General features: G+C 38.1%; 2 protein-coding genes across 2 annotated transcripts; one reads left to right on the top strand and one right to left on the bottom strand.

The window, feature by feature from the left end:
- The first annotated feature begins 1,288 nt into the window (after positions 1–1,288).
- On the top strand, positions 1,289–7,904 carry LOC125058497 (spindle pole body component 110-like). The gene is made up of 2 exons (XM_047662578.1): positions 1,289–2,260; positions 6,552–7,904. Exons 1-2 carry the CDS (start codon positions 1,609–1,611, stop codon positions 6,815–6,817), a joined length of 918 nt encoding a protein of 305 aa, XP_047518534.1. The 5' UTR covers positions 1,289–1,608; the 3' UTR covers positions 6,818–7,904.
- Positions 7,905–9,194: 1,290 nt separating this feature from the next.
- LOC125058899 lies at positions 9,195–12,423 on the bottom strand. The gene is made up of 2 exons (XM_047663037.1): positions 10,796–12,423; positions 9,195–10,419 (listed from the first exon to the last, which is right to left on the bottom strand). The coding sequence occupies exons 1-2, from the start codon at positions 11,037–11,039 to the stop codon at positions 9,614–9,616; spliced, it is 1,050 nt and encodes a 349-aa protein (XP_047518993.1). The 5' UTR covers positions 11,040–12,423; the 3' UTR covers positions 9,195–9,613.
- Positions 12,424–15,620: the final 3,197 nt, after the last annotated feature.

The raw sequence follows: 15,620 nt of genomic DNA on the forward strand, positions 1-15,620 counted from the left end.
TTTTCAGGAAATCAACGTTCATCACAGCGAACACTGCGAAATATGTTGAGGATAACAAGTAATTTGTAATGTTCTCTGTGGTAAACGTTGTCAAATTGTCATATAAACAGGTACATTAAAAACATTATACATATCATTAAATCAACTTATTTATTATGAACAACAAAACAAAGTCTCACATATACAGTTGTGTTTTTCTGGCAAAACTTGTCAGAAATGGCAAGATTTGCCCATAACTGCGGCCCATAACCTGTAAATGATACACACAGAGGTCGGGTAACAACTGACACTTTAGGGCTAGCGCGCACCGGTGACTTTAGTCAGCATGACAAAAAAGTTTTTGTCGCTGTCACGTCACGCCTCCAAAGCGAGGTGCGCTCACGAAAGGTGACAGTGACAATTTTTTTTTTAAAACCTTCATTTGTCGAAATGGATTTCGAAGAGACGGTCGTCATCTGTGAGCTTATAAGGAAACTCAAAAGAGAAAAAAAGCGAAAAGAATACTGGGTACACCCCCTTTGGAGTGACAGGTTAATAAATGGAAAGTTCTAGACCATGTTTCATAAACTTCGGGAACATCCAAGGAAATTTTTTGGGTATTTTCGAATGAGTGTTAGAAGTTTTGATGAATTACTTCGCAATTTAGGACCTGCGTTGACATACGAAAATACAAACATGAGATTGTCTGTTCCGGCTGAAGAAAGACTCGCTGTTACTTTGAGGTAAATATAAGTAATTAGAATATTATGTAATTTTAAATTGTTTATTTTAATGAAAATACAAAAATGTTATACAAATTAAAGTAAGTAGTTTTTAACTATAATCAAAAATCAAAAAAGTTATTGAAATGTAATATCCTTTAATTATTCTTCATGTTGGTTGATATTGTACTCCTGGCAGATGTCATACAATTCGGAATCTTCTATAAACTCTGTAATATAGGTTTGAACTGATGACGATGAGGCGGCTGAGGAGTTTTTAGGGTCTTGCTTAGGAGGCGATGATTGTGAAGATGAATTCGGTTGAGTGTGTGCAGAGGGTAGCAAATTTTGGGAACTTGTAGATGTATGAGTAGGAGAAGGAGATAAAACAAGTTGAGTGTTTCTTGCTAAGTGGAGCGGATTTTGAGGAATGTGCGATGGAAGAGAGACAGAATATTTGGGTTTGATTTGCATATTTTGAGGGCTTGAAGATGGAATATATGTAGGAGAAGGAGATAAAGTCAGTGGAGTGTTTCTTGCTAAGTAGAGTGGGCCTTGGGGACTTTGCGATGGTAGAGAGACAGAATATTGGGGTTGGATTTGCATATTTTGAGGGCTTGAAGATGGAATATAAAGGCTCTCTGGTGCTAGTCGGAAACAGACGTGTTACGTGTTGTGATTAAAAAGTTCGAAATTTTAACTAAATTTCTACACTCAAAAGTGAACCTTACCAATCAGTCTTAAAGTCGTATCAGTTAAAAAGTGATTAATCAGTTAAAGACCTTGTGTAGCTGTGAGACTTACGTGCCTGCGAGTGCGCAGCACCGCGCACCCCCGCGAGTAAAAAGAACCGCTGCTATTTTTCGTCGCACTCTCGCATCGCAACACACCTCGCTACGGCGACACAATGAACCGGCAGAAAACGTCGCCTCGTACCATGCTGATAAGCGGTAGCGAGAGCGCTGGCGGATCAGTACCAAACTTATCCACTTTGGGTGATAATGAATTTCAAGAAAACATCACTCAGAGAAAACGCAAGGAGCGACCTGAAGTAACCGATTACAAAGAGGATTTCTCAAGCTTCCGTAACGAGATGATGACGTTCTTGCAAGAATTCGGCAAAACCCAAAATGAAAATATAAACCATATACGAGAAGAAATGTCAGAGATTAAAAAAGAAATAAAAACCATAAAATCAGCCACAGAAAACTTTTCGAAACAATTTGAACAAATGAAAAATGAAATTGAAAACATTAAATCCAACAACAACAAAACTCAAGACAAAATTAATATAATAGAAAAGGAAATATCTCATATTAAAGGTCAACGAAACACAGATGAAAGTTCAACAACTAAATCGCCACTCTTATGTAATGAGAACCTTATACTTGAGCTCAAAGACCGATGTGACCGTGAGAAAAATGTAATTATCGTGGGTATATCGGAAACAAACGACAAAAACCCCAACACAAGACGGAGCTACGATAAAGAAGAAGTTATGAAATTAATGAGGTCATTGTATGACGACTGTCCAACACCAATTAAAACTATTAGACTAGGAAAATATGTTAAAAGAAAAACGCTTTTTACCGGATTAAAGTTATGTATTATTATAAATTTACAACTATTTGACATAATTTTAAATTTATCCGACGTTTCGCGTGCTTTACAGCGTGCGTGGTCACGGTGACTGAAGACAAAAGATGTTGAATGTCAAAAAGTATCACAGCTGCAGAGAAAGTTGCATTATCTGTATTTATTTCCCCGGAGTTGGTATCGACTAAAAGATGGAGGGTTTTGGCAAAAATGGCTCACGGTGTCCTCTATTTTCGCGGATTGTTTTTCTTTTTGAGATTTTAATTTGGATATTATTGGATCCCAGGTGTTTGACAATTTTAGGCCGTCTTCTCTATTGAAATTGGGGTGTTTTTTGATTTCAATGGCTTCGCGTACCAATCTTGGGAAGAATCTTTTCTCTTTCGCAAGTATTTTCGGTTGGTCAAAGCGTATGTAGTGATTAGGCCTATCTAGTATGTGTTCACAGACTGCTGATTTTGTGTGTCGTCTATGTCTTATGTCTGCAATGTGTTCTTTGAGTCTGCTGGACATATTGCGTTTAGTTTGCCCTATGTAAGACAGGCCACAGTCGCAATCCAGTTTGTATATACCTGCATCTTGCAATGGGGTGTTACTTTTGATTGGTCTTAGGAATTGCTGAATCTTCTTGTGCGGCTTGAAAATTGTATGAATAGAAGCTCGTTTTAGGATCCGGCTAATTCTATCTGTAACTCCCTTTACATATGGCAAGTAGGCTGGCTGGCGGGGAACTGTTTGTGTCTTGTTTTTGTTTTTGTGATGTAGCCGGGGGATGCGCAGCTTGTTTCGGTGTAGCACCTGTTTGACATGCTGTAGTTCCTCCTCGAGGTGGGCATCATCACAAAGACGTTGGGCTCTCTGAAACAAACATTTACCGACAGAAAGCAGTTGTGAAGGGTGGTGGTGGGATTCACCATTGAGGTACCTATCTGTGTGGGTTGCCTTCCTGTGTATTGTGTGACCTAGTGTGCCATCTGCTTTGCGTATAATTAAAATGTCTAAAAAGGGCAGACAGTTGTTGTTTTCTTGTTCAACAGTAAATTTAATGTTCTTGTGTATTGAATTTAAATTTGCTAGAAATGCAGATATTTTGTCATTGGGGAGTACTACAAATGTGTCATCGACATATCTCTTGTACAGTCGAGGTTTAACCGGGGTATTGGCCAAAGCTCTCTCCTCAAAGTCCTCCATGAAGATGTCAGCGACTATAGGTGACACTGGAGAACCCATGGCTACTCCATCAACCTGCACATAGAACTCATCTTTCCACATTAAGTATCCTGATGTGAGACAGTGTTTTACAATATCTACATAATCTGGTGACATGTTCTGTTCCCTAAGTCTTTTTGCAATGATATCTAGGCAGTCATTTAGTGGTAAGTTTGTAAATAGTGACTCAATGTCAAAACTCACCATGGTCTCATTGTGGAGTAATTTGAGATCTCTCAATGTTTCCACAAAATGGTAAGAGTCCTTAACATGAGCACTAGTGTGCCCCCTGAGAGGGGATAATATTGACACTAAGTGTTTGGCTAATTTGTATGTGGGTGAGTCGATATGACTGACTATGGGTCTTAAAGGATTGTTGTGTTTGTGTATTTTTGGCAATCCATACATTTTTGGAGGTTTTACGCAGGCTGTTGTTAAAGATTTGACGTCTAATGACAGTGTTTCGGAATATTTAGTAAGGAGGCTAGATGTTTGTTTTATTACCTTGTTTGTGGGATCTTTATCGACTTTTTTGTAGGTATTGACATCGTTTAAGAGGAGAGCCATCTTGCTTTCGTATTCCGACGTATCCATAACAACGGTTGCATTCCCTTTGTCAGCTCGGAGTACTACCAAATCTTCGTTCGCCTTTAGCTCCGCGAGAGCCTTTGTTTCAGCGAAGGTGAGGTTTCTTTTCGGCGGTTTGCTTGCTCGCAGTATGCACGAGATATCTTGCCGTATGGTTTCAGCCTCATCCTTTGGTATCGTATTTTTGAATATACATTCCTCTACGTAACTAACAATTTCTTCGTGAGGGATTTTTCGCGGTGCTGTTGCAAAATTTAAACCTTTGTTCAATACCTCAATGGTTTGTTTATCCAAATTTTGTTTCGACAGATTGATGACAGTGACGTTTTGACTACTATCGGGTGTGTCATTTAAAGTCGCGACGTTTGACAATTGTCTATTGATGTTCTGTGCTAGTTTTTCAAACTTTTTTATTTGTGTGACTTTGCAGTTATTGAATTTGTTGTGAGCCCGAGTGTTTAAGATGTTTATGCACTGCCTCCAATCTGTTTCCGATAATATCTCACGAAGTTCCTCCGTTTCATTTTGGATTTGAATGTTTAGTCGTTGATACTCTGTTCTATGTCCGGCGACAAGTTTAATTAACAATTTTCTACTTGCTGTTTCAAGAATACTGGCGCTCCCAACTATGTCCTTTCTTGGAGCCAATCGTACACAGTTGGGGATGATGTTGTGGTCTCTGCATCTTTTAAGAAAATTTGTGGATGCTAGGAGACGAGATGCCTTTGTTTTCTTGAATTCCAGTCGTCTAATTTTGTTTGCATTTTCCAGTCCGTACTGTTGCACATAGTATTGTCTTTGATTAACATAACTCATAACATTAAAAGAAAAACGCTTTTTACCGGATTAAAGTTATGTATTATTATAAATTTACAACTATTTGACATAATTTTAAATTTATCCGACGTTTCGCGTGCTTTACAGCGTGCGTGGTCACGGTGACTGAAGACAAAAGATGTTGAATGTCAAAAAGTATCACAGCTGCAGAGAAAGTTGCATTATCTGTATTTATTTCCCCGGAGTTGGTATCGACTAAAAGATGGAGGGTTTTGGCAAAAATGGCTCACGGTGTCCTCTATTTTCGCGGATTGTTTTTCTTTTTGAGATTTTAATTTGGATATTATTGGATCCCAGGTGTTTGACAATTTTAGGCCGTCTTCTCTATTGAAATTGGGGTGTTTTTTGATTTCAATGGCTTCGCGTACCAATCTTGGGAAGAATCTTTTCTCTTTCGCAAGTATTTTCGGTTGGTCAAAGCGTATGTAGTGATTAGGCCTATCTAGTATGTGTTCACAGACTGCTGATTTTGTGTGTCGTCTATGTCTTATGTCTGCAATGTGTTCTTTGAGTCTGCTGGACATATTGCGTTTAGTTTGCCCTATGTAAGACAGGCCACAGTCGCAATCCAGTTTGTATATACCTGCATCTTGCAATGGGGTGTTACTTTTGATTGGTCTTAGGAATTGCTGAATCTTCTTGTGCGGCTTGAAAATTGTATGAATAGAAGCTCGTTTTAGGATCCGGCTAATTCTATCTGTAACTCCCTTTACATATGGCAAGTAGGCTGGCTGGCGGGGAACTGTTTGTGTCTTGTTTTTGTTTTTGTGATGTAGCCGGGGGATGCGCAGCTTGTTTCGGTGTAGCACCTGTTTGACATGCTGTAGTTCCTCCTCGAGGTGGGCATCATCACAAAGACGTTGGGCTCTCTGAAACAAACATTTACCGACAGAAAGCAGTTGTGAAGGGTGGTGGTGGGATTCACCATTGAGGTACCTATCTGTGTGGGTTGCCTTCCTGTGTATTGTGTGACCTAGTGTGCCATCTGCTTTGCGTATAATTAAAATGTCTAAAAAGGGCAGACAGTTGTTGTTTTCTTGTTCAACAGTAAATTTAATGTTCTTGTGTATTGAATTTAAATTTGCTAGAAATGCAGATATTTTGTCATTGGGGAGTACTACAAATGTGTCATCGACATATCTCTTGTACAGTCGAGGTTTAACCGGGGTATTGGCCAAAGCTCTCTCCTCAAAGTCCTCCATGAAGATGTCAGCGACTATAGGTGACACTGGAGAACCCATGGCTACTCCATCAACCTGCACATAGAACTCATCTTTCCACATTAAGTATCCTGATGTGAGACAGTGTTTTACAATATCTACATAATCTGGTGACATGTTCTGTTCCCTAAGTCTTTTTGCAATGATATCTAGGCAGTCATTTAGTGGGGAAATAAATACAGATAATGCAACTTTCTCTGCAGCTGTGAAACTTTTTGACATTCAACATCTTTTGTCTTCAGTCACCGTGACCACGCACGCTGTAAAGCACGCGAAACGTCGGATAAATTTAAAATTATGTCAAATAGTTGTAAATTTATAATAATACATAACTTTAATCCGGTAAAAAGCGTTTTTCTTTTAATGTTATGAGTTATGTTAATCAAAGACAATACTATAGGAAAATATGTACCTAACAAGAACCGGCCGATAAAATGTTACTTTAATACTACAGATACCGCAAGACACCTTTTACGGAATAAGAAAAAAATGCCTGAGAATATGCATATTTACGCAGATCAGACCCCAACACAAATTAAGTATTTACAACAAGTAAAGGAAGAGTTAAATACACGATTAGAAAAAGGTGAAAAAGATCTTGTTATCAAATATATAAAAGGATTGCCCACAATCATTGTAAACAAAACAAACCAAAAAAACCTATAAACGTCTCGATACAAAAGGCAAAATATACGAGTAGATTATGTCACCAAATTGTACAAAAATACGAAGACATTCCAGTGCACCCATCCTCACTAAGATTCTTTTATGCGAACTTGCGTAGTATCCGGAAACCCGGCAAATTCGACGAAATAAAATGCATATTAAAATCGATTCCGGCAACTACCCACGTAATTGTATTTACTGAGACATGGATTAGATCGGAGAGTGACGCTAAATTGTACCAATTGCCAGGTTACAAACATATCTATAACTATAGATCGACGCGTAAAGGCGGTGGCGTTTCGATTTACGTACTCGATAGCATACAATACGATTTGACGGAAGAATTATACGAAGATGAAAACCATTATTTATGGATACACATAGATAAACTTTCTTTAAACATCGGCGCGATATATAAACCTGGAGCAACTAATGTAGACAACTTTTTAGAGATCTATTCCTCACAATTAGAGCGAAGAAATCGAACCATCGTCTTCGGAGATATTAATCTCGACCTACTTAAAACGGACAACGATGCGACTCACTACATAAATGAAGTTAAAGAAAATGGATACGAAATATTGAATAAAATAGATAGTTTATACGGCACTCGCCAAACCAGTTCGACAAATACTATACTGGATCATATAAGCACAAACATAAGTAATCACACATTTAGTATATCATTAATTGAATCGAGTATGTCCGATCATAAACATATGTTCCTGGAAATAGGCAAACTGGCACCACAAATGAATAAAAAAATACAATATAAAGCTCCGGATTACGACAAAGTATATAATAGTGCCGTTATAGCTAACTACATAAATGACCACAATGACTATTACTACTTAGAGAAATTTATTTTGTAACAGATCAATGCGAATAAACAAGAGAAAACAAAAGTTTTGAACAAGCCTCAGGAAGACTGGATAAACAGAGACATCATAAATTCAATAAATTTACGTAACAGTTTGTGGCAACAAACTAAACATCACCCGGACGACATTAATCTACGCAAAAAATTCTATGAAGAACGAAACAGAGTGAAAGCCCTTATCAATAAACATAAGAAAAAATATTATTACAACCTATTTCATAACAACTTCAATCAGCCTAAAAAAATGTGGGAGATTATTAATAGCTTAGCATTGAACAGAGTAAAGGACAAAAGTGCCCCTCCAAAATTAATGTCGAACTCGGGCCCCATCACCGAAGGTAACCTGATATGTGATTTATTTAATTCATTCTTTTCATCAATAGGCGCTAATTTGGCTAACAAAATACCTAACAAGTATCACGTAAACACTGGTAATATTCTGATGTACGAACCTAGCTATACACACGACATAACGTTAGATAAACTCTCCCGTGCGATACGCGCGAAATCTCAAAAATTATCGACGATCTCGACAGCAACACCAGCACCGGTTTGGATGGTATTAGCACCAAATCTATAAAATGCCTAAAAAAATTTATTGTTGAGAGGTTAACTAATTGTATAAATGTTTGTTTACAGAAAGGTATCTTCCCCGACACACTAAAGGTTGCTAAGATCAGTCCTATACACAAATCAGGATGTAGAACTGATCCTAGCAATTATAGGCCTGTGTCGGTCCTATCTGTTTTATCAAAAATTTTTGAACGGGGTTTATATACCCGCCTGAACAATTATCTAAGCGAAAAACATTTTTTGATCGAACAACAATATGCCTTTCGTGCTAAATGACCAAAAAAATATTGTACTAGGTATTTTTATTGATATGAAAAAAGCAATTGACACTGTGAGTCATCAAAAGCTTTTACAAAAATTAAACAATGCTGGTGTCACAGGCACAGCATTGGATATGTTTACATCCTATTTACTAAATAGGTGTCAGGTTGTAAAACTAGGAAATTTCAAGTCTTCAATCCAAAACGTGCCATATGGTTGCCCTCAAGGCTCCATAATAAGTCCCTTGCTATTTTTAATTTATATTAATAACATTAACAAAATAGGGCTCACAGGTCATCTAACATTGTACGCAGACGATACTTGCCTATTTTATTTCGGCGAATCGATTAGTGATTTAATAAATAATGCTCAGAAGGACTTACAGCTACTCAGTGAATGGTTAAAATATAACTTATTAACTATTAACACATCTAAAACATCTCATATGATTTTCACCGCAAGAAATAAACAGATTTCAGACTACCCACCACTAATAATAAATAATGATGCAATAAAACGCTCAACTCAAGAAAAGTATCTCGGACTAATATTAGATGACCAGCTCTCCTGGAAGTCGCATATCGATCATGTTAAAACAAAACTAATGTCATTGTTAGTTGCACTACGTAAGGTTGGACACTGCATCCCAAAAAAAATACGAACTATTATATACAACTCTTTAGTAAAATCAAATCTTGAATATTTAATTGAAATATGGGGATCAGCCGCGAAAACTAATCTAAATAAATTACAAAGGACCCAAAACAAAATTATAAAAGTTTTATTCCATTATAATCACCTAACTCCAACTAAAATATTATATGAAAAAACAAAAATACTAAATATTAGACAACTATATATATACTACACATGCATCCTAGTAAAGAAAATTATAACAAATTCCATCCAATCGAATATAAAATTACATAAAAAAACAAATACCAACCACTTGAGGAAAAAAAATAAACTTCAACTTATAACACCGCGGACTAATTACGGAAAAACAACAATATTATTCGAAGGAGCACAGTTGTTCAACAACTTACCAGAAGAATTGAAACTGTGCGAAAATATGAATGTTTTCAAAGGAGGTTTAAAAGATTATTTGCAATCAGTAATGTTTCCAACGCCCTAGAGAGACTAATATTATATAATTTTAGAATTAAGTACCTACTGTATCTCATTGTAAGCGAACTAATTAAGTTCTTATGAGTAATAAAGTTCTTTAAACCTATATATGTAGGAGAAGGAGATAAAACCAGTGGAGTGTTTCTTGCTAAGTGGAGTGGGCCTTGGGGACTTTGCGATGGTATAGAAACAGAATATTTGGGCTTGATTTGGAAATTTTGAGGACTACCTGTATAAATTGTGGATGGGGGATAATTATTGCTCTGAGTGTTTTGTTTCTGAACTTCCTGGAAAATTTGTAAAATTTTGATCTGTACGTCTAGTTTTTTCTCCTCCGGGACTGCTTTTAACAACGGCACCCAAGACAGCGCAAAATGCTTTTCCTTGTCATCGTCATTACAGTCACTTTTGTTATTTCTCATAGTCTCGATAAACCTGTTATCATCAACTCTTTTGTTGTTTAAAATCTCTAGAAGCCTTTCTTCGTAACATATTTTATTCTTATTTTTCTTTCGGGAATATTCTTCTCGCTGTAGTACTTCCACACTGGCATCCTGACTATCTTCTTCGCAAGCAATTTCCTCTACAGAATCAGCATTTCCTGAGGTTTCTCGGGTATCCATGCTTGGGATAAGAAATAAAAGTTGGTCAAAGTGTTTGTACTTTCTTCTTTTTGTAGCGGCCTGGCCAGACTTAGTACATTTTTGCTCACGTAGCTCACGTGAAAAACAAGCCCTTAAATTCTTCCATCGTTTTTGTAATCATCATTGTCTACTGTAAAAAAAAATTACAACTATCGCCACACTAGGGCACGACGCATGGTTGAATGCACTTTGTAACAAATGGCGAATTTTGCACAGGCCGATTGACGTCAGTCTTGATTTTGCTGATATAATAGTAAAAACATGTTGTATTTTACATAATTTTGTACGGTGCAGAGATGGCATTCAATTTACTGACACTGTTTACGATTGTCCATTAAAAGGTATTGCAACAAATCCATTAGACAGAACCATATCAGCAGCAAATATACGTAATTATTTTGCGAATTACTTTACTTCACCACAAGGGGCTGTGTCATGGCAGTATGACAAAATCTGAATTTCACCTTTTTGTACAACTGTTGTTTTAGCTACAAATACTAAAAATAAAAAGATACTCACCAGCTTCAGTTTTTTCTTGTGACGACAACGTACCCCAAACTGTAGAAAATATTATACGACTGATTTCATCCCATGCTTTAATTTTCAAATTAGAATCTGAATACTCTTTCAGCTTTTTATCGTAAATTAATGATCTTTTTTCAACTTCTTCAATAAGTAAATCATTATCGATATCCTCTTCGTGCACTTTCACATTTTGCGTAGACAATGACGCCATTTTGCGTTCGCTAAAGACGCCGGTCCGAATGCAAATGGCGGAAGAACTACGTGTTGAGTGACAATTTTGTAGCCCGTGCGCGCGCTGCTATAAAAACCTAGCGGCGTGGTGACACTTTCGTCACGGGCTTGTCCGCTGGTCGGTCAGTTTTTGTTATCGTAACGTTCACACAAGAGATTCCATGCCAAGCTATAATTTTTGGAAGTGAACTCAATTGACTTTATGACTACAGTTGCACCTCCCTCTAAAGATGATCTCAAATAATGAAATTTATTTATTTCTGAAATTGAATCGTTTTGATTGATCATGGACTCGAATGTGTCTCTAAATTCAAGCCACTTAAGGTAGTTCCCGTCAAAGGTAGGCAGCTTGATAGTAGGTAGTTTGATTGCATGGTGGTCACAACTGCCACCAGACCGGTGTGAAAGAGCACTACTCGGTCTCTGTTTGGAATCAGACTTGGAACATGACTCTACTAACTCCTGAGCAAGAGATATCAACGAAAAAAACCTATCCTCGATATCATCACGTTCATCAGAATCATCATTCAAAGCTTCTAACCTATTTTCTACCTCATCGAACTCAGAGAACATAGACTGTACCTTGTTTAGGCGATTGGTTAGTTCCTTGACCTGTATACTACTTAGATCACCTGGTTTCACAGATTTTAAAGGTGTTATGTGATTTTCGAATTTAGTTAAGCGTCCCTTCATTGACCGGCGCAGATTAATAAGCCTTTGAAACTCGATTGAATCGATAGAAGAGCCTTCGCCTTCAAACTTATCAGCAGTATCCGCTTTAGACATGATTCGAATTTAAATTAAGTACCTAGGTACGAACTTAGGTATGTAAGAGAATGGGGTACGTTTGTGATAAGCACGATTCAAAAAAGGGCAAACAATCAATTAGAGAAAGTAATCTGTGCACCAAACCAGTTGACACGGTGGTCAAGTCCTCGCGATATTGCACGTGGCAGCTCAGCACGTCGAGCTCGGTACGACCCGGGACGGCACGATGCACCCAGGGCAGCCACGTGGTAGGCAGGCTGTAATGTCCACTGGGCAGGAAGATGATCAATCCTGGAATTCACCGGGGGTTTCACGTGAATAACGTACGAAGAAACACATGTTGGAATAATGGCGATTTATGACACACTAGAGATTTTAGCATAAGAATTGAGGCATGAAAAATAAAATATTATGAGAGAATGGTTTATTAGACATTAATTTTAAGTTTTTGGCAATTTTAAGGCCTTATGTTTAACGATTGCATGTATTTTAATGGATTAAGTAAATACATGTGAGAAAATGATGACTAGCCACATCCACATTAATTAAGAATTCCGATTTTTGCAATGCTAATGATGATTTTAGGAAGCTCGTGCTTTTAGCATTAGGAATATTATTGGCATTGAATAAGCGCGTCACGAGATAACGTGCTATTGCGCAATGTACCAAACCAAATACCAAAGACGGCGTAGCCTAAGAAAAGATTTTATGCCACACAAATTATTGCAAGCTGGCAGTGATGGAAACACTGCGATAATGAACTTACGAAATAATTTGCTGGAAAATAATAAAGTGCCACGCACGTGGCAATCATGCACGAGTAGGGATAAAGGACCAAACTCGGTAGGCAAGAGCCCATGCGCACACTGAAATGCTATTGTAAGCGAATCACGCAGATATTGAATTCGCTTCGATACAAATAGAAGGAGGAAAGTATTTTGGAAAAAGGATGGATAGGATGGCACTACTTAACTGGCGATCTTGTATGTCTGGTGATGGCCGCGTCCGTCCTCCTGGATCCTCCGGTGTCCTGTCACGGTCGCCAATTTTGTTTGTGATTCATTTAAACAAAACGATTTTTACATGTTAGGTTCTTTTAATAATTATACTACAAATACAAAACATTTAAACTAAGTTGGATAAAGTAACAAGGTTAGAAATTATCGAGGTAAGAGCGCGTGTGCTCAGTAGCGTGCGGTGGTGGCTAGTGACGCGTCCGGCGCGTGCGCTGCTGCTCGGTCCCTCCCCTCGCGTCCGCCCGCTCCCCGCCGGGCTTCTTAGGGATGGGACGCGGTCCATAGACAATCGCCGTTCCCTCATGCTAGGGATGAGCGCGTAGCTGTGCGCGTGAACACAAGTAACAATCGCAAACTAGAATGTCCTAACTACGGGTGAAAAACATTCATCGAAATCAATGCCTGGCTTTTGGGTGAAGCCCTTAGCAACTAGCCTGGCTCTATACCTGACATTATTATCATTATCAATTTTTCGCTTGAAAACCCATTTACATGGTACTACAGTGCCACTGTGAGGAATGTTCACTAATTCCCAAGCATCATTGTCTTCAAATGATTTAAATTCACTTTGTATAGCTAATTTCCACTGTTCTCTTTCTGGTCCATTCAACACTTCATTTAGAGATATTTCACTAGCACTTGTTTCACTGGTTTGACCTTCACACACAACACCAAAACCGTAACGATCAGTCTGCTTGCGTAGGCGCTTGGCAGGCATTTCCACCGGCAACACGGGAGAGTGCCTTGGCTGAGAAGGAAGCTGTGGCCTGGCTGGTACAGGCTCCGCAGGTTCAGCTGCTAGTACGTCTTCGGAGTCCTCAAAGCTGTCTTCATCAGTGTCGTAGCTTTCTTTGAGGCTCAGTACCTCTTTCTGCTCCTGATCTTTTTCTGGTTTTGTGTGCATCATGTTCCCCACTTCTTGGGTACATTCTTCCCTTTCTTCTTTCATAGGAAAGATATCATTAGTGCCCTCACTAATATTAATGTGTATCACTTCTTGTTTCTGGTCAATCCCCTCCTCAATCACAACAATATCTCTTGCTAACGTTACTTTGTTATTTTTGGGATTGTAAACTCGATAACCTTTTATGTTGTCTGAGTAACCGACAAGAATACCCTCAGTTGCTTTTCCGTCCAATTTTAACCTTTTTTCTTTTGGTATGTGTACCATAGCCTTACTTCCAAAGATACGTAGATTACTGACATCTGGCTTAGAACCGGTCCATATTTCTATAGGCGTCTTGTTATCCAATCCTGATGCGATTGACCTGTTCCGCAGATAAACTGCAGTGTTTACTGCTTCTGCCCAAAAACATTTTTTCAATCCTGCATCGAATAACAAACATCTCGCTTTTTCTACAATTGTACGATTGTACCTTTCGCAGAGACCATTTTGTTCCGGTGTGTATGCACAGGTTTTTTGAGTACTATTCCGGCCAATTGCAAGAAATTTTCAAATTCCTTACTGCAGAATTCTGTACCATTATCTGACCTTAACACTTTCAACTTTCTGCCTGTCTGTTTTTCTACTAACGTCTTTAATGCTTTGAAAAAAGAAAATACTTCATCTTTGGTCTTCAAGAAATAAACAAATGCCATCCGACTGAAATCATCGACGAACAAAAAAAAGATCTGACTTCCATAGGTCCACAGATGTCTGCATGCACTATCTCGAGGAGTTCCTGTGCCCTGTTGCCAACATGACTAAAAGGCAGCCTGGATTGCTTCCCCTCACAACAAACAATGCAGCTAGTCTTACTAACCTGAGCCTTGTTCGAGTATGACATACCTTTTACAGCACCATCTCTCATCACATTAAGATCTTTGCTGTTTAGATGACCAAATCTTCTATGCCATATATTTCTAGACACCGAAGTCAACAAACAATCCACTTGTTTGATTCTTAATTTATAAACACCTCCGACTACATCTGCGATTGCTATAACAGTGCTTTTCATCAAATGTCACATTGTTTCCTTTGCTCACTAACTGGCTGACCGATAATAAGTTCGTAGCCAAGTTTGGTACATATAACACTCCCATAACTGTATTCTCGTGTTCAATATCTCCAACATGAGTCGTTATTTGGATATCACCACAGCCTCCAACAGGAATTTTTGTCTTATCAGCGATAATAATGTCTCTCATTTGGTGTTGTTTTTTTACGTTCAACATCCAACCTTTGTTTGACGTTAAATGACAACTGGCGCCACTATCGATGTACCAATCAGATTTATTAAAATAACCGCTGAGAAAAATTGCACTAAATGCATTAGATTCCTTGTTATTAGTGTTTAATTTGCATTTATTCAAGAAATGTCCGAATTGTTTACATTTAAAGTATTTGACATTGACATTTGACTTGCCGACTTTACGCGATTCCGATTGTCTATGCGTTTGTTTTCTTTTTTGTTGCCAACATTTCGACGCATAGCAAACGCATTCTGTGTAGAACTCGTACCAACTTCACTACCATCTTCCATATGCATTCCATGGCATCGCCCCATGTCTTTTTTTGTGCTGGGAAAATGTCCTGTATTATCGAATCTGATGGGGCTTGTAGGCCTGGATGATCTTGGGTTTATAATTTTACATTCTTGTATATTTTCACGAGGTAAAGATCTATTTTTCTTTGTTAAACTTAAGTAAATTTCATATCGGAAAACTTTTAATGACTTTGATTTTCGTTGACTTCCCTAACAGTTACGTTTATACAATAGCCATGCATTATTTATACACACATCTAGAAGTTGGCTAAATACCACCTTCTAGTTTTG

This window comes from Pieris napi, chromosome 18, assembly GCF_905475465.1.
Source record: "Pieris napi chromosome 18, ilPieNapi1.2, whole genome shotgun sequence".
NCBI classification, from domain to species: domain Eukaryota; kingdom Metazoa; phylum Arthropoda; class Insecta; order Lepidoptera; family Pieridae; genus Pieris; species Pieris napi.